General features: G+C 48.5%; 1 protein-coding gene and 1 long non-coding RNA gene across 4 annotated transcripts in view; one reads left to right on the top strand and one right to left on the bottom strand.

Moving 5' to 3' along the window:
- The window catches only part of Rin3 (Ras and Rab interactor 3), a 106551-nt gene that overhangs the window by 22964 nt on the left and 64397 nt on the right, over positions 1 to 19190 (bottom strand). For all 3 annotated transcript variants that reach the window (XM_028777333.1, XM_028777335.1, XM_028777334.1), the window contains exons 4-5: positions 16956 to 17028; positions 8506 to 8597 (exon numbers count right to left, since the gene is read on the bottom strand). In XM_028777333.1, coding sequence (XP_028633166.1) covers positions 8506 to 8597; positions 16956 to 17028 — 165 coding nt within the window. The remainder of the gene's footprint in view (positions 1 to 8505; positions 8598 to 16955; positions 17029 to 19190) is intronic.
- Positions 1596 to 4874, top strand: LOC114629333. Its single transcript, XR_003712632.1, has 2 exons — positions 1596 to 4399; positions 4581 to 4874. It is a non-coding gene; the product is annotated as an uncharacterized LOC114629333 (long non-coding RNA).

Below are 19190 nucleotides of genomic sequence, written 5' to 3'. Positions count from 1 at the left end.
GAAAAGGCCACTCAGCTCATGAGTGGTTCCATATGGTGAGAAACACGGGACCCAGGTCCTGTTCGGTGTGACCATTTTAAGGGAAGGAAGGACACAAGCCAGGCTGGGGCGGATTCCCGGGAGAATGGTGGACTCTTTCTCCCATAGTTCCTCAGTAATACCCCTATGCAAAGGAGTACCAAGTGTGACACCAGGAGCGAACAGTCAGGGTTTGTGCAGGAGACCAGCCACTGGCTACAGTTGTCCTGGGACCATCTTGATGACCTCTGGCCATAGGCCTTTTCCCCACTTTACAGATGAAAGCAAGTGACTCAGGGAAAAATGTATTCATCTGAGGTCACAGGGTGCTGGGGGTTGAACAGGTCACTGCACAGGCTCCTTTGAAGGCACTTGCCCCACTTCCTGCTTCGGTTGCTTTGCCTGCCAGCATGTGGTTGGTGGCTCTTACTCCATGTTGTAAGAACACAAGCCCCTTGGTTTTTTCTTTGTGGTACTGGGGATTGAACCCAGGGCCTCCCGTATGCTAGGCAAATGCTCTACCATGGAGATATCTCCCCCTTTAAAAGAACATTTTCAAAATTTGAGGCAGGGTCTCACTAAGTTGCCCAGGCTGTCCTTGAACATTTAATCTTCCTGCCTCAGCTTCCAGAGCCGCTGGGGTTACAGACCTGTAGCATCAGGCATGACCACCGCAGACAGGCTTCTTGATGGCTAACTGAAAGATGTTGCAGGATGGCAGGGGCATGCAGAGTCAAGTGTGAGCCAGTTTTAATGATGGCTGGCTCAGTGACACAGGCCTTGGCCACCTTGGTGGCCTGAGGTTGTATGTCTATCAATGTGAACAGGATACAAAACCAGGCTAGAAAGCAAGCTGTGCCATATTCAACTGTGAGTGCCTCTTACAGAAGGGAGCATGGTACTCACTGTGGGGCCCTTCTCTAGACAGATGCTGCTGCACCTGGCAGCCAGTCCAGGAGACCCAGCTGTCACCACAACACCAAGATGGTGGCCTTTCATGGGTCTTTTTTTAACAATATGCAAACATCACAGCCACAGGGTAGGACAGATCATGTTAGGGTTTCCCATGGTCTGAGGACCACTCTTCATGAAGGCTGGGCTGTGGCTTTGCCCTCCAAGAAAACATTGGACCCCTGAGTGACCAACTCTTGGTGTCCAGACACACAGATGGTTTCACTGTGTGGAATAAGCACTAGGAACACTGTAGCCATGTCTATGCAAGCCCAGTACAGCGATCCAGTCCCCTTGACATCTTCCCAGTGAGGAGCGTGAGACAGCTGGGATTACAGTCCTGATGACCAGTATTCCCAGTAAGCTGAGATCAGCTCTTTCTGTCCTCACATCACGGTTCCTTAAGATATGTGGTTGACGGACAAAGTCATGGGGTAGCAGATGTCCAGAACTTCCCATCAATGCCTGCATGACCTCACTCAAGGCCTATGAGACCTGCTCCCACATATCTCTTCTAGAATTATCTACTGAGCCTTCATCTGCCATTCACTTCTTCCTGGGCGTGACATGTGCTGCCTGCCCTATCCTTCGGTCTTGGCTGATGCTGTTCTCTCTGCTTAGAATTCTTTTCCTCCCCACCTGCTAGGTTCTTACTCATCTTCAAGGATTAGAAAGTCATGTCTGGAGTACATTTCCTGATGTGTGCGGGATGCCTGTGTCTCTTAGTCCTACTGTGTATTCCAACTGCAGGGACCACCATCCGGGGGCTGCCATTCTGTGCTCCTGTTTGAGTGTTCCACCATACTCTGGGCTTCAGAAGGCTACACTGATGCTCCTCCCATTTGAGCATCTCTGAGATGATGCTCCAATGAGCAGAGGGGCCAGGCATGAGCACCCAACACTACTGAGAAAACCAGCTTAGTCAGAGTGGTCCCCATATAGGGGAGAAGCACACACTGGCAAGGCTAGCAGGCTAGGTGGAAGCTTCTGGGGGATGGGAGGATGAGGAGATGACACACCGAGAGAAGGAGGGGGAAAGGAGGGCGTGGAAGAGTTTCAGATGGGGAAGGACTGACAGGCAGCTCATCATAGGTCTAGACCTGGTCCCTAGCCAGCACAGAATAGAACACAGCTCCACATTTTGATAGCATCTCACAAGTATGGAATAGGCAATGGGTCTCAGGGAACAGGTCCAGAGCTCAGGATATTGCTTGCCTGCCCCCAGGACAGGAATGATGGATTCACAGGGCACAGGCTTCCAAGGCTATGCTACTTCCAGGGGAGGGTGTTGCTGGGCACTGGAGAGGCCACATCTCAGGGCCAAGGCTATGGAAGGGAAGCACTGAGGCAATTCAGAGCTTTACGCTCAAAACAAAACAAGAATTAAGGAAGTTGGAAAGTTTCTCTGCAGCTTGCAGAGAGTCAAGGCCAGAGAAGCAGAACATTGTGTCATGCAGTCCCAGCAGTTGGCAGAGCTGTGGGCACTACGGCCTGGAGGCCCCATGCCAAGACTTAGCTCAGCCACTCAAGTTCCAGTAAGGAAGGGCCTGTCCCTTTGACTGAGGGAGCTATTTTTCTGGTGCCAACACTTTCTGAACCTGGACAGCAGGGGACCTCTTGCCAGTTTCTATGCCTGCAGTGTTTGGAGAACCTGGAACGTGCCAGGCTCTGGACTGTGGTACCTCAGGGCAAATTAAGGATTCATGAGCCATGGAAATGGTTGGGAAACCCAGGGAACTTGGGGGAATACAGACTTTTGTAGCATCCAAGGGTGGGTTGTTGGACTTTCATTCAAAGTCAAGTGTTTTGTTTGGTGTGTATGTGGGCACACGTAGGTGCATGTGGGTCTGGAGGACAACCTTGATTTTTGTTCCCTGGGCACTAGCCACCTTGCTTTTTGAGACTGTTTCTCATTGGTCTGGAACTCACCAAATAGCTAGTTTGGCTGACCAGGAGCCGACCTGTTTTTATCTCCTCAGTGGTGGGGTTACAACTGCAGGCCTGACCATGCCTGACTTTTTAATGTGGGTTTTAGGGCTCAAATCAGATCTTTATGCTTGCATGCAAGTACTTTATCAACTGAACTATCTCCCCAGTCCCCAAGTCTCAAGAGGCAACAAATCTCAAGAATGAACTAACTAGGAAACTTTCTCATTTCTGTGCGATAAAGGAAAAAAAAAACAAAGTACATGCAAATCTGGGAGAAGTACACGGTGCACGGCTTCCTTAGTTTTAAAACATTAAGTATCTATGTGCCTCAGGCATGTTTCAGAGGCACTACACAGAAACATCTTCCGTCTTTGCACTGAGAATCAGTTGCGCACATCTCAGTGCTGGATTCACCTCTTACGACAACATCCTTTACACCCTGTACTGCTGAATGCTGGCAATTCCAAGTCTAAGCTTGGCTATTCTTGTGTCGACTGATGAACGAACACGCAAGAGCCATCCCATGGCGCTCAGCCTGAAAGAGAATAGCTTTGCTTTGGTGACATCATCCCTGTCCAAACAGCAGGGCTTAGTCTACTCATTAAAGCCAAACCCAAACCAAGTACAATAAAATACAGTCACTGACACAGAAGAAGGAAATACGCCTCAAAAAACTAAGAGTAATGATGAGACCATTGGGCACACTGAAAACCTAGTGCAAGTATCTACTGTTGACTAGATACTTCTTGACTCTGGGTATGAGAAAAACAACCGAAAGTCACACATATGTTCACACAAAACAACGGCGAAAGGCAAAATGCAGAACTGTATTTTTGCAGCAGTGGAGGGATTATGCATGATTTTCCAGCCTTGGCTTTTTCTGGTCTTGTCGGTTAAAAAGAAACCCACACCGTGCTGGGATTTCATAAAAAGAGAAAGATGCCATAAAAAGAAGTGTTCGGAGGGTACAATGCAAAGGGAGGGCTTGCTGTTTTCCCTTTGGCAATAGGGCGCCATGTTATTTCCCATTGGAGCCGGAGCAAGGGGAGGAAGGAGCTGAAGAGCGGGAAGCAGTGAACAAGGCTGAAAGGTTCAGACGGCAGTGGGTGCTAACAAAGAACACAGAGGTCCCACTTAGAAAGCCAAAGTGTGAATCCAGCTCCAATCACATCCACTTACAGGAAGCCGTATAGTCTACCTTCCTCTACCGTCTCAACCAGAACATCATTCACGTAATTCACCTATTTAAAAAGTTCCCTGATGGCTTTAATATACCCATAGCTGTACAACTGTCATTGTGATAGATTATAAGGCATTTTATGGCTACCTCCCTACCCCTCCGAGGTAGTCTGTGTCCGTTATCAGTCCCCCCACCCCCACCCCCATCCAATGTTAATGGTTTGAATATGAACTATCCCTTGGTCCCAGCTGGTGATCCTGATCTGGTTACTGTGTTTCTTTTAGGAGCTGGAACCTTGGTGGAGGAAGTGGGTCATGGCAGGTGAGCCTGGAGTTTTATAGCTTGGTCCTGTTTCTAGCCCTCTCTTACTTCCTGGTGTAAGACGTCCTATTCAAACATTCCCATTGCCATAAACCCTTGCCATGATAGATTGTGTCCCTTTAAACCAGGAGCCCAAACAGCCTTCTCCTTTAAGTTGCTTCTGTTCCCTATTTTATCACAGGAATATGAAACGTGATTGGCACACCACCAACTGCTTTCTGTGTCTATGGATTTGCTTCCTCTGAGCACATCTACAATGGAGTCTCATAGGCGCTGCTGCGAGGCTGGCTTTTTTCACTAAGCATTGTTTCCGTTCATGTGGTACCATGGACCATTGCTTCATTTCTATTTATAGTTGAGAAAGCTCTTTAGGTTCCTTGACTCCCATGGGTTCATTTATCAAATGGGTTTCTCTTCCTTCTCTTTTTCTTCCCCTTCCTCCTCCTTCTTTCAGTATTAAAAATGGAATAATGAACTTGTCTCCTATGTTGCTTTTGGGTCTCCTGGAAACACTGGCTGGACCAAGGGAACACTTGGCCTCAAGACCTCCTCCAACTCAAAGCTGGCTAGGGATTATTACAATTCTCCTTTGCCAAAACAATGGCAGGGTGGGGGTGGGAGTGGGGCCAGAGGCGGAGCCTGGTGGCTCAGAGGACTCAGAAGGGGCTCTGAGCGGCTTGCAGAACACAGAAGGCTGCGGTACAGAGAAGAGGCTGTTGCTCACAAAGCCCGGTGGCCCTCCCCTCCACTTCTCAGAATTCTCCATGCAAGTGTGAGGAGGTTTCAGCGTTCTGCTATAACAGGTGTGTCTAGTCCTTGAAACAACAGGCCACATGAGTCTGAGGACAACTGTGAAAGCAGCCCAACACAGAATCAAGTTACTTAAAACCTCGTGAGATTTTTTTTTTTCCTTTTTGTAATTTGATCGCATGGTCCTTATGGGTGAACTGCCTCTCAGAGAGCCTCTGGTTGCAATGTCAGAAGGTTGGACACGCCTGGTAGAAGAGTCACTCAATGTTCTTAGCACAGTGTTTAGGTGCCTGGGCGCTTGACAGGTACCCTCTTCGGTTATCATCAGAGCACAGAAAGGCTGGCAAGGCTGCGGCTTGCATGTGGCAGGGCCAGGTGTCTGGCAGTTTCAGGTTTTCATCTGTTCAGGAGATGAACTGGAAAGCCAACCTTTCCTTGGTTCTGGGGAAAAGTCAGTCTGTTGGGCCTGGCTCTGTGTCTTCAGCACTGGGGATACCTCATCAGATCAGAACCTTCCAGGTGGTTCTTCAGGAGAAGCCTATTTGGTTTTTAAACGTCCCATTATCAAAGACGTCATTGCTGACAGGCCAGTCTGCGCCATCCCTGGCTTCCTTTGAGGTGACTTTCATCTCCAGTTCACTCTATGCCTGAGGTGACACTCTCTTAAGAGCGGTGGGGGGGGGTCTGGGGGGGGTGAAGGGGAGGGGGGAATTATGTTCCAGCCAGGAATTCAGTTCTCCTAAGCAAATTGGCTTGTTTCCATTCAGCAAGTGCTTCCAGGTTGTTCCAGCAGGAGGAATCTACAAGGAGCTTTGGATATCAGCCTCTGGGACGCCTGCCTGAGTCCCAGAACAGGGCCAATGGGTATATTCGAAGTTCAATGCTTGCTCCCATTACTTGGTAAACCAGTATAGCAGGGTCTGTTAAATTAAGGGGCAATGTGAAGTAGATACGAATTCTTCTCTTAAACCGCTGTCCCCAGACCCCTCTGGGAGGAGGACAGAAGTCTGGCCTGGGAGATGGTATGCATGTGTGTCTTCTCTGGTCTGAGGTCTGTCCCTGACTTCCTCTGTGATCTGGCTCTTCAGACTTGGCTAATTTTCCTCTGTTCAGGCAACATTGGTGTCTATTTTGCCCAGTGTTTCTGGTGCTGTGACCCGTTGCAGACAGTGTCCAGTGAACCACTGTACCTTAATAAAGATGCTTTGTCTACAGACATGTCCTGGCTCTGGGTGCTGAAGTCCCGGGTCTCTTCCTTACCCCTGGTCACAGAGACTGTGGAAGCATCTGCCATAAACAACTCTGTATGTCATGAAGAAGTAGGAAAATTCTTGTCCCCAACACATGTTGGCTTAAGAGTCTCAGCAGCTATCAGCCTTGAGATTTTTGCCTTCCTCAGAGCCAGCATTGATGAGGGCCAGTCCTAAGTTAGCATTGGCCAAACCTATACCTACAGAGACTTCAGTGTGACTAGACACCTAGGAAGAGCCCAGGAAGTTGGCTTTCTAATACAGTTATGCTAAAGAATGGAAGTTGGGGAATGCTCCCAACCGTACCTTAGAATTGGTTGGTTGGGCAGGGAGATAGCCAAGGGCATGAGGGCACACTCCAGTTTCCCATCTCATCCGTCCTGGATAGTTTTTATGTCAAAATGGAACAAGCTAGAGTTATCGGTGAGGAGGGAGCCTCAATTGAGAAAATGCCTCCATAAGATTGAGCTGTAGGCAAGCCTGTAGGGCATTTTCTTAATTAGTGATCCATGTGGGTGGGTCCAGCCCATTGTGGGTGGAGCCCACCTTTTGGCTGGTTGTCTGGGTTCTATAAGAAAGCAGGCTGAGCAAGCGATATGGAGCAAGCCAGTAAGCAGCACCCCTCCATGGCCTCTGCAACAACTCCTGTCTCCAGGTTCCTGCCCTGTGTGAGTTCCTGTCCTGACTTCCTTTGATGTAGTGATGATGACGGGTAAGCTACATAAACCCGTTCCTCCCAGGTTGCTTTTGGTCGTGGTGTTCCGTCACAGCAATAGTAACCCTGATTTAGATAGCATCCATGATGTTTTTCTTTTTGATGAGGGCTGTGACAGGGCCAGGGCCAGGGCTGGGACAAAAGGAGCAGGGATGACATTGGCCAGCCCTCAGAACTGCCTTAGTGTTGACCTTATTTTTCCCAGGGCTGCCTCTAATGTGATCAGCCTGGTTATGGTCCCTGGCCCCTCTGTCTAGAGCCCTGAGGGCTCTTCCTGCTGAGTGGATCAGCACGTCTGGGCCAAGGGGTGTAGGCTCCCAAACTAAGGTTCAGGATCCAGCTTGGTGTTACCCAAAGGCATCTTTGCAAAGACTATTGGTATGATGGTTGGTTTTAATGTCAACTTGCCACAAGTCAGAATCACCTGAGTAGCGAGCCTCACCTGAGGAATGTCCTGATTGTCTTAATTGGTGTGGAAAGATCCACCCCCAAATGTGGGTGCTGCCTTCTGCTAGTAGCCCAGATGAAACAGGGCATGGTGGGAGGAAGATGACTCGGCTTCTGCTTGTCTGGCTTTCCCTTGGGCTCTGTTGTGGTTACAGATTCCTGTGCAGCTATGATAATCCAGGGTTTCCAGGATTCCATTGTTGAGAGGACCAGTGACTCTCTGCAGGACACCTGGAGGTCTTTGGTGCCATACTGGGATTGATGACACAGCTAGTCATGTGGGTTGAGGAACTAACTATTGGAGTCTTGGCCTCTCCAGTGTGAGATAGCCACTGTAGGACCACGCAGACTGCCAAGGCACTGGGCCTCCAAAACCAAGCAACGCGCGGGTTGTTAGCCTCTCATGTGTGAGACTGTTGTTACTATTTCAGTGTAAGCCATGGAATATTCATTCTGTTGTTCCTGTGCTGGTTTGAACAGGAATGGCCCCATCTGCTCATACATTTGACTGCTTGGTCATTAGGAAGTGGCACTACTTGACAAGGACTAGGAGGTATGGCCTTGTTGGAGAATTGTGTCACTAGGGTAGGCTTTGAGGTTTCAGAAGCTCAAGCCAGGCCCAGTGTCTCTTTCTACCTGCTGCCTATAGATCTGGATGTAGAACGCTCAGCTCCGTTCCAGTGACATATCTTGCCTGCATGACGCCATGCTTCCCTCCATGGGGAGAATGGACTAATAACTTCTGAAACTAGGGGCCAGACCCAATTGTATGTTAAATGCTTTCCTCTGTAAGAGTCACCATTGTCATGATGTCTCTTCACAGCATTAGGACACTAAGATGGTTCTGTTCTTCTAGAGAACACTGATTAAGGCAATGGGGGGAAATCCCAGTACCCCTTTGTCTCAGTACCCACCTACTCTCTGGTTCTACCAGGAAGACTTACCCAGGCCCAGGTTGGAGATGGTCTCAAGTTCGAGGAAGCTGCTAGCTTCGAGGATGGCCTGGGGCAGCCTCAGAGTGAAGGGCAGTAAGTCTCTGTGAAGACAAGAAGGTCACAGGTCAGACAGAGAGGGGCCAGAGTCCCCTTTCCCAAGCATCGAGATGTCCAGACCTGTGGCTCACATCCTGTGACTGCTAGGGTTTCCATGTAACCTGGACATTTCTCTGGGGCCAAAGTATGGGGCTGCAGTTGAGGGAGCTGCCAGATTCAGATATTGTGCCAGCTTCACGACCTGGAATGAGCCCTGGGCACAGAGAAGACCCCCTTGCTTCTCCTCCCTTGCTAAGCTCATACTTCCTTTAAGCATATTTAGTGACCTCTGACCCTTGCCCTCTACATGGAGGCAGCAAGCATGGTGGGGTGCTCTGGTGAGCATTTAGCTGGCTATCACTATCTGCCAGCTGCAGAGAAACTATTAGGGGGCACGTTCCAGAGATCTCTAGCAGCTATTCAGACAGAGGGATACAGACCAAGAAGGGGAAAGAGTTTTTCTCAGGCACTGTTGTGGGCTATGGGTGGATGGTGCTGGCTCCTGGTCCTCCAGATTCTGGCCCAAGGGCTGCCTCTTTAGCCAAGAGAGCTGGTCGTGATTTTATGTTTTATGCTGGCATTCAGGGCCTCTCTTCCACCTTCCAGCCATTCCTCTCTCCCCCTTCCTAGTATCTTTCCTGTAAACCTGTCTCCCCTCCATAAAGGCAGAAATTGACCAGAGGCCCAAGAGGGCACAGAACAGCAAAGCCCAGGAACAGGTGGTTACCAAGATTAACAACCTGCTCCATTAATGGCTCCCCAAAGCCCCGCCCACTTTCTTCCTTAGCCAATCATAAGCAAAGAAATCTCATCCATCCACCTGTTAGCTACTAGGAGCCTCCTCTGTTGGCCTGGAGAGCTATCTCCCTCCACCCAGGGCCATCACACCCTCCCTTTCTATCTCTCCTTTCCCTGTAACTCTAGGTTGAGGGTGTCTGGATTCCGGGAGGGGTAATGTCTCAAGTCTTTGAAATCCTGTGGTGTGCAGTAAATACTATGGTGATCTATTAATGCCCACTCCCCCCCCATTCCAGATTATCTTTCATGGGGGAAGAAAGCACTATTGATGGGTGGTCGTGGCATATTTAGGGGTCTTTAGTAAGTTCTAGGGGTGGCCTTTGGCTTTCTCTGATAGATAGGGTGGCACTGCATTGTCTTCAGTCATTATCACATGACCGTCCTATGAACCTGGGGCCTTCTGATGTCACCTGCCCATCATCCCTCCACAGTCTGGCTCTAACCCATTCAAGATAACTCCTCTGGATCGTTCTCCTATCTTAGGACCTTCCATCTCACTACCTTTACCCACATCTCCAGTTTCAAAGGTTGGCAACATTCATCTTCCATTACCTCAGTTTACCTGGGTGACTCTAGTTGGAGTGGCTTTGGATGGTTTCTGTTTCTAGAGAAGTGCCTATCACAGAGACCAGCTGAGGCTGCTCAGTTCTCTCACCCTGCCAGTAATCTAACGCTGTCACTTCACTGACTTCCTTATGATGCTGAGGTGGACCTAGCCACAAACCCCAACACACGGGAGGTAGCCTGGCCCTGCTCCACCTCGATAGCAAGCGTTTCAAGACCCTGCCTCAATACACTCACTGCTCTTCACAGAATGCTCCCTGGTTCTAGACATCTGTCCCCTCTGCTTGTACCTGCTTAGATTACACATTCCCTTCAAAGTGACATCACTGGCCTCTCTTCCCTCTAGATCCCACTTGTCATTTATTACGTCATCCAGTCCCGGTCCCCTTCCTCCCGGGTTGGGGGAGGACAGACACTCTTTCCATCCAGGACGGCACACAGGACTGGGGAGCTGGCTGAGCAATGTCATATAACACCGTTATTATAGCATATCAACTACCACAGAGGTGGGCAAGCATTCCAGCTTTACAGCCAGTAGCACGTGGGTTCAGAGAGGTAGAGAGAACTACTCAAGACCACTCAGCTAAGAAAATACCTTTACCCAGGATTACGCATCCCTCGCTATTTAATTTGCCTCTGGTTTCCTAGCTGGTCCTCATAACTCGCCTGAGATAAGGCCAGTTGTCTTCAGTTTTTTTAAAAAACATGTTAGACTTTGGTTGGCTGGCAAGATAGCTCAGCAGATAAGGTGCTTGCAGCCAAGAGTGATGAATTAGATCCCTGGGACCCACCTGGTGGAAGGAGAGAGTTGAATCCCACAAACTATCCCTTGACCTCCATACTTGTACCATGGTATGTGTACCCAGATAAACAGACAGACAAATAAGTGTAATAAAGATGTTAGACTTTGAGGTAAGGGGTGGAGACTGAGGTAAGGGTGAAAATGAAACTTAAGACAGGGTCTTGCATGTGGTAGGCACATGATCTACCATTGAGCTACATTTCAGTCCTAGAGTCTGTTGTTGTTGTTGTTTTCATGCAAGAGTTTTATGGTGGCGGGGGGCAGCAAAAGGCTGCCTCGGAGTGAGGACGAGAGAGCCAGCGAGCCTGTAATGGTGGGGACCTTTAAAGGGTATGCGTGTCACATTTGGCAGCTGGTGATGACATACTGCTGATGCTGAGTGGATGAGGGTGAGCTGGGGGAGCATTTGGCTCCTAACATCCCTCCCTTTGTTTTGGGGGGTGGTGGCGGTGGCTGGGATTGGGATGTAAAGTGAATCAATCAATCAATTGATTAATGGAAAAAAGAAACGAAAACATATTTGCTGTAACAGAGTTAAACATTGCCCAAGGTTTTAAAGTAAAATGTGCCTGTCCTTGCACTGCAAGAACAACAACTTCTTCTCTTTTCTGTGCTGCTGAGAGCTGCCTGGGGAGACTCGTGGGTTCTCTTCTCTGGATGGGCATCTACCCTGGCTGCTTCTTTCTTTCATTCTGGCACATAGCTTATGCCTCCCTGGGTTCTGGCCTAGCACTTTCCACAGGCTCTCCTCAAATGCTCTCAAGGAAGTAGGTCCTTTTCTTAGATCCATTTCAGAATTAAGCAACATGAGGCTCAGAGACCAACTTGTAAATGCCAGTGTATAAACCTAAATTCAGATTGGGTCTAAGATCAGATTCTTTTAGTTAAAAAACAAAACAAAACAAAACAAAACAAAACAAAACAAAAAACAAAGACAAAAACTATTTGCGTACTGCCATTGGTTCCATCAACACAGTAGAGACTTTTAGTTCCTAGTGAGTCTATCCTTGGGTAGTTTTTCTTTTGGGTAGATTCCTAGTGAGCATGCCAGACCACAGGATAGAATACTTTGAGATATGACAGTGTTCGCTACACTGTCCCCTTACCCCATGCTTCTTATACCCATTCACACAGCAACAGAGATGGGCCCCAGCTTATGCCATTTTTTGTCCTCCCAATCTTAGTACAACAGCTGAGTGGCCCATTCTAGTGAACTTAGTGGTGGCCTCTGTCAGTGACAATGACATGCAAATTGTCCAGTTTGTGGTTTAGTAACTAAAGAAGTCTTAGCACACTGTGAAGGTGGGGAAGGCAGGCAGTCAAAAAACAGGCTTAGTCACACCCATGTGTGAAGACCCTGGGCCTTGGGGGTAACATCAGGAAAGTCCTCGGGTAGAGTGCTAGGGAAGTGGGCATCTGTCTGTGCACCTCCAACAACCAAAACCCAAAAAGGCACTGGACACTTCTGAGGGACTCTACTGTGTTTTCAGTGTCTGTATTCTGTGAGCTTCCTTGATCAGAACTTCCAGGAAGAGGCTAAAAAGGCAGGATCCAAGCCCAAGGGTTAACAGCACTGGGCCTAGGAGAACCTATGTTAGCTAGCATGTGTGCATGTGTGTGAGCCTGTGTTGGTTAAGGAATTCACTCACGGCCTTAAGAAATTAGGCAAGTGCCCTACTAATGAACAATACCCTCCACAGCTACAGAATATGGGTTTTTAAACATCTCAAGTAGATCTTAATGAACACAGGCTGGGGGGGGGGTCATGTGAGTGGGATTCATAGCTCCCCCTAAAAAACAAAGGCTATCAAAGAGTGAATTAATTAAACCCACGGACGCTCTGTATATATACATGCATAACTAGTTCTTTATGAACTGTAAATCCAAGACAGATTTTGAAGGTGGGATCTTCAGAGTGGATGTTTTAACAACCATCCCTCACTTTGAAGGGCCAGCTGACACACCTCTGAGTATCTATACTGCTCTCTGGAGGCCCCTGTTCTAGTTAGAGCTCTTTACTTTTGTCCAGGGTTATTTAAGAAATACAAAGCACACACACACACACACACACACACACACGCTCAGCAACAGAAGACTTACTCCGCCTGCATGGGACATATTCTGGAAGGATTTGGTACAGCTTACTTCCTTACATACAAAGTCACTAATTGATTTTCTACTCCCGGATGAGGGGTTTTCTAATGCCACCACCTGGTTCCTTAATTCTCTGGACACCAAGCATCCAATTGTTCAGTTTGGTTGCAATGCTAGTTACCTGGAATTGAAGTCACACTCTGTAGACTTCGGGGCTCAGTGACTCCCAAGGGATCCCCTACTTCCAATGCCAGTCACAAGAGCTGGGCCAGCAGCTCTTGGAGCCACTGATGTAGAGCAGAGCTTCACAAGCAATGTGGTGATAACTATCTTCAGAGGTGGGAGTGACAAGCGAGCCACTCCCTGAGGAGGGGGGTAGCTTAGCCACGGTGTGGGGCCTATCGGAGGGAGGACAAGCCCACACAGCTTCTTCCTTCCTCATTCCGGTAACGGCATTTAGTTGAGGTCACTGACTCCACATCAGGGTTGAGTTGAGGACCAGACCCCACGATGCTGGTACGGGTCTTAGTGGAGCCTGGCATCATGGAATATGTTCAAGAAACAATGGGACTATGTATCCTTCCACCCAGGAGGGCAGCCCCAGGGTCTCCCATCTCTGCAGCCTTACCTCCTTCCTTCAGTGGCTGCCCTTCATTGGCTCACCCTTTTGGGTGACATCTCTTCATGACTCTGGATAATTTCAGCAGCCCTTGGCTGTTCTATGCTCTTCTCTTCCTTCAAGCCCACTTTCTGCTGCTACTATATTACTCTGTCTGGGTCTGTCTAACTATGGGAAACAGCATGGCTCATAGCAGCTGTGAAAGAAGTCCCTGCATCTCCAGGCATAGCTTTGCTCTGGCTTCTCCACGGAGCCACTCCTGAAGCTACCTGGGGCTTTCTAATGGCTGGGCCTTTGCCTACCCTGCTTCCTCTGCCTAGGACTTTCTCTCCACCCTCCTTGGCAGGCCTCCCACATCTTCATAAGGAAGTCCTCCAAACTCCATATGCAGAGGGGTCAGACTGAAAGGAAGCAACATGGGTCATTTCCACTACAGGCCTGCTACAATGCCAGGGTTCAAATCTGGCTTCAGAACTTGGCTGTGCTGCTTGAGGTCAGTTACACCCCGGCCTCAGTTTTCTTATCGCTAACATCACTAAGAACACATGCAACGGTTATGAGGACTACTCCGTGCTGGCTACTCTGCTAAGGCCCAATCAGAAATCTTCAGGACAGCCCTGGGTACAGGCACTACCAGCTTTGTGATGTGTGGTCATAATAGGGGTTAGAAAGAAGCAAGAAGGCAGCAGGGAGAATACAGATACCCAGACAGCATCCACTTTCCCAGCTCTGGGCACTGCTAAAACCGGAGAGCTTTTACAAGAACTGGGGCCTCCAAAGAGGTGGCTGTTTCTGAAGGCTGGCACCTGTGATCTCAGCATACCCTTACAAAGTGTCTGAGAGGGAGCTTTAGATTCATCAGGCATTAGTGCTGAGAAGGATGAGACCCTGCTCTGGTGAGGTCTGAATTCTGAGAATGTCTCCATGAGCAGCCAACAGCTCACAGGGCCCTTGCCCAATGGAAAGCATTCTTTGTGGTGGGGAAGGCCAGTGGGCGTGGGTTTAGTGTGGTGACAGCTCTAATAAAAGTCCAGGATGGACAAGCACCCAACAGCATGTTTCCTGGAGCATCTCAGAATTTAAACGCTGCAGATTCTCATTACTTAAGCGTTCTTGGTTAACGTTCCTGACAGAGAGGCGAAGGTGCCAAAAGAGGTCAGGTGATTGTCTGGGAGTCACATAGCTGCAAGGTGATAGGCCGCTAACTCCAGGCCTGGGGCTCTGGTTCCTCAGCATTCAGGCCTTGTTGCCTGATACACCTTCCCCAGAACATGGTCAGGCCTGTCTCTGTCTCATAATCTCCTTCAGAGAGCCCTGGAGTTTGAAGACAGGAAAACAGCACCAGCTTTGCTAGGGTGAGGAGAAATAGCAGGCCAGGGAGGAAAGGCTGGGAAGTGATGGGGGTAAGCTTAGTGACTGTGGTTCCTTATCTCTCTGGACACCAAACTGATACCGAGAAAACTCTCCTATAGTTCAAGTGGCAGAGATGGAATGAGAGAGCCCATGGGTCCCAGGCAGTACTCTCTTCCTTCGTGGGCATTAACTCACCCTTTCTCCAGCATCAAAGAATTTGATACCAGGACTCCCTTTTATAAAAGAGGAGGTTGAGGCTCTGAGGTGTTAAATATTTAGTTTAATATCTAGACTCCCCATGCATCCATCCATCCATGCATCCATCCATCCATGCATGCATGCATGCATGCATGCATGCATCCATCCATCCATCCATCTATCCATCCATGCATCTATCCTTCTATCCATCCATCCATCCATCCATCCATCCATCCATCCATCCATCCATCCATCATCTATCCATGCATCCATGTACCCTTCCTTCCTTCCTTCCTTCCTTCCTTCCTTCCTTCCTTCCTTCCTAATATTCATCTATCTATCCGTGCATCCATCCTTCCATCAATCCATCAATCCATCAATCCATCCATCCATCCATCCACCCACCTATCCATCCATCCATCCATCCATCCATCCATCCATCCATCCATCCTGCATGCATCCTTTTCTTGATTCATTCATTCTAGTCCACATTTTCCAAATACCAGACAGAGCTCCTCCAACTAAGATAAACTTGAAAGGGCCAATCTCCTTATAGTCTGGTGTGCTGTGAAGCACAAAGGTCTCTGGGGCCTCTGCAATTTTTCCTATGAATCTAGCTGGCCAAGCTAATGCACAGAATTACTGCAGGGTGCACTGGTGGTGCAGCTTTTTCTAGATTGAACTTCACTCTGCCAATTACCAGTCCCCACCTCCTCATCTGTGTAATGGAGGATAACAGGAATAATCTTTGTGGGGATGCTGGCAAGGTTTTAAAAGACAATTTGGAGGGAACAGAGAGATGGCTCAATGGTACAAGCACTTGCTGCCCTTATACAGGACTTACAGAGTTTGGTTCCCAGCACTTACATGGTGGCTCACAACTGTCTCTGACTCCAGTTGCAGGGGATCTGATGCTGTTTTCTGGCCTTTTGGGACACTGCATGTACAAGGTGCACATACATACATACATACATACACACATACATGCAAGCAAACATTAAGACACATACAAAAAAAAATCTTTAAAAGATCACAATAGGTAGGGCTGGGCAGTGGTGGTGCATGCCTTTAATCCCAGCACTTAGAACACAGAGGTTTCTGTGAGTTCGAGGTCAGCCTGGTCTACAGAGTAAGTTCCATGACAGCCAGGGCTACACAGAGAAACCCTGTCTCAAACAAATGAACAAAAATGTAGTGGGTATAAAATCCCTTAGAGTTTCACTGGATGCTGGAGAAAGCCTTCCCCAGGCCATGACAGATTTGAGTATCAGCTGTAACTATTAGTGTTGCTTTGCTGGTCAGGAGGGTGGGCAGCGGTATTATGAGTGGAGCATGTGTTTCAGCAGAGGTAGCCTGGGGTCAAGGGCCACAACACATCTTACCAAACATCTAATCAGCCCTTGTTCAGGCCCTGAAGTTTCAGCTGTTGGTTTATGGCACCAAGAATATTTTTAAATTCTTGTTTATCAGAAACCAGTTCCAAGTGAATGGAGCAGAACTTATAGTGGTCTTCCCATCTGAAGAATCCCAGGCTGCCACCCACCGAGGGGCATCAGGCCTTCTTGCTGTCCCTATAGGAAGCTACTTCTGAAATCCCTGGCACAAGTTGGTCTGTAGGGTCCCAAGCTATCCCTGGTGCTGGTAATGGAAAGGGAGCCTGAGGGACAGATGCCTGGCAGAGAAGTCCTTACCAGAAGAGAAGAGGAAACGTCAGAGCTGATCTCTCTTCTTGTGGTTACCAGAGCAAAGACAAGGGACTGTCCCCCCTTGCTGCATCCCCCCTCTCTTTACTCTGTCCTCTCCCATGCCACAAACACACCCAAAGTTGCATAGATGTCTGTTGCAACCAGATTGGGTGCATTGCAGCAAATGGGCTTCTATTAAGACGAGAAGGGAATCCTCCCTCACGACCTCCTCTAGGGCCAGGTTACTCACCTACTGACACAGTAGAACGCAATCAGTCTGAAGATGTCCTCAAACACAAGAACTGAGCCTTCCAGGTACAATACTGGGGAGAGACAAGAAAGGCCCTAGTAAGTATCTCTAATGACAAAGGGGAAGGGCTGGGTACTTTCCTAGATATGGAAGGTGGTACATGTTGACCCTGTTCTCCATAGAGAACCCATAGGTCCTGGCACCTCCCATAGGACCCCAGTATGTATCATCTGCCAACTGCAGTAAGAAACAGCTCACGGAGTCGATGTGCGGAGAGTCCGGGGTTTACAATTGCTGTGGCTGATAATCAGCTAATACATGTTCACACATTCGTCATTTTTGATGAAGAGGATTTAAAAGGAGAATGGCCGGTGTAGAGCCAGTCTCAGTAGACACTGGCTTCCATGATGTCTAAATCAGGTCCATGACCACATGCCTATCATTTTTTGCTCCCTGAACTCAGGAGTCTACACTGGGCTTCCCTGGCCCTCAGTGTGCTGAAGAATGTGTGAACTGAGTTGTTCTTGTATCTTTTCCATGTGAAGAAGGAACAAGAGATAGTCCAACTGGGCTTCTGAACCTAGCTTTAACCCCGGATCTGATAACCCGGCTCTGCACGCACCCCTTTCCAGCTCAGTGTTTCAGTTTCTCCCACCCTCCAAGGGAACGGCCCTTTCAACCTAAAGATAGTGTCGTCTAGGTGATACCAGCCTACTACCTAGTTTGTGGGGCCTAGGCCAGTTTTGCACAGGTCTGGAGGTTGGAGAAGACCACAGAGCGAGCGACACGGATCAATGTACATGTACCAACTGCTTCCCCCTCACTCTGTAACCTAAGCACTGTTCTCAACAGCTCAGGACATCTTAAAAAAATTAATATTTATCTATGACAAATAGGTCCTGGCTTCCCATTTGGTTAGATAGAAATATTTATAAAGAGGTTTTCAAAAAAAAAAAAAATCCTGCTCCTGATATTTCCACCCTCTGGGAGTGCCCCTGTGGTCCCGTCTGGTAATCTTGAGGCTCTCTTGTCTATGGTCTAATTATTTCCAAAATAAGCTCATAGGCCTTCTCCCTAGATATCAAAAGGGGTGCCTTGAACCTAAGGGAGTCTCTCTGGAGCACCCTGAACCACAGCCTGCTGGAGTTGTAGAACATGGAAGTCAGTATGAGAGAAGGCATTTATTTGTTCCAGGGTCTGTATCTGGTACTGCACCTACCTGGGGCTTGTGTGTGTATCTGGGCATTAAATCACTGTGGCAGGAGAGTGTCTCTATGAGCTTGTTTCAATAGCCTGTCTGTGCCTCAGTTTCTATAGCTGTGAACCAGGGCTACAAGTGTACCCAGTTTTCAGGACTGAACTGTGACCTCCCCCCCAAAGATGTATTAAAGTTCTGATTCTTAGAATGTGGCATGTGAACTTATTTGGAAATCTTTGCCATGCTTGGTGTCCTTTCTGTAAGAAGGCTTTGTGAGTAGACAGAACACCAAGGCATAGAGAAGGAATGACTACATGAAGACAAAGGCAGACCCTAGGGCTGGGAGACCAGGAACACACTTGAGTCTGAGGCCTCAGAAATAACCAACCCCACCCAACCTTCCTTTAAGGTGTCTGGCCCCCAGAACCGTAAGAAAGTTAAGTTTCTGTTACTGAAAGTCATCCAATTTGTATCCTTTGTTGCAGCAGGAAGGAAAGAACACACCACCTTTTAAGCATGAAATAAAGCAATTCTTGGGAGCCATTTCTGATAGCACAGGACACTTTAAAATAATGGTATTGGCCCGTTAAGACAACCAGAGAGGCCAAAGGATTCCATGGCTATACATGGTTGCATGTGCAGCTTCTGCACGGAAGCCATATGCTGAGGGGGGACCCTTCTCCCTCAGTTCTGTCATGCATTCCTCATTCCTACCTCCTGTCTCTGCCCTTCGAGCCTGCAGGGCTCTCAGCCCTCAATCTACCCTCTGCCCCTAGCTTTGTTTCTTCATTCTTTTTTTTTTTTTGTCTTTTTTTTTTTTTGGTCTGGTCCCCAGAGGCTGGGGACCAGCAGAGCTCAGGGGCATCTTGCTTTCCTGCCTATGTGTCTAGCACACAACTGGGCCAGGCACATAGCCAGGGTCCACAAAGAACAGGGTAGAATGGGCCTTCTGGTGTGGTGACGGTGAGCATGCCCAGTCTGAGAGAGAATGGGTGGTTGCTTAGAACAGTGTGTCTGAGCCAGGATGGGGGTGAGGT

The sequence above is a fragment of the Grammomys surdaster genome, unplaced genomic scaffold, assembly GCF_004785775.1.
Source record: "Grammomys surdaster isolate TR1022 unplaced genomic scaffold, NIH_TR_1.0 279, whole genome shotgun sequence".
In the NCBI taxonomy this organism is placed as follows: domain Eukaryota; kingdom Metazoa; phylum Chordata; class Mammalia; order Rodentia; family Muridae; genus Grammomys; species Grammomys surdaster.
The sequence above is the reverse complement of the archived record's forward strand: the minus strand, read 5'-3'. Positions and strand labels throughout refer to the sequence as shown.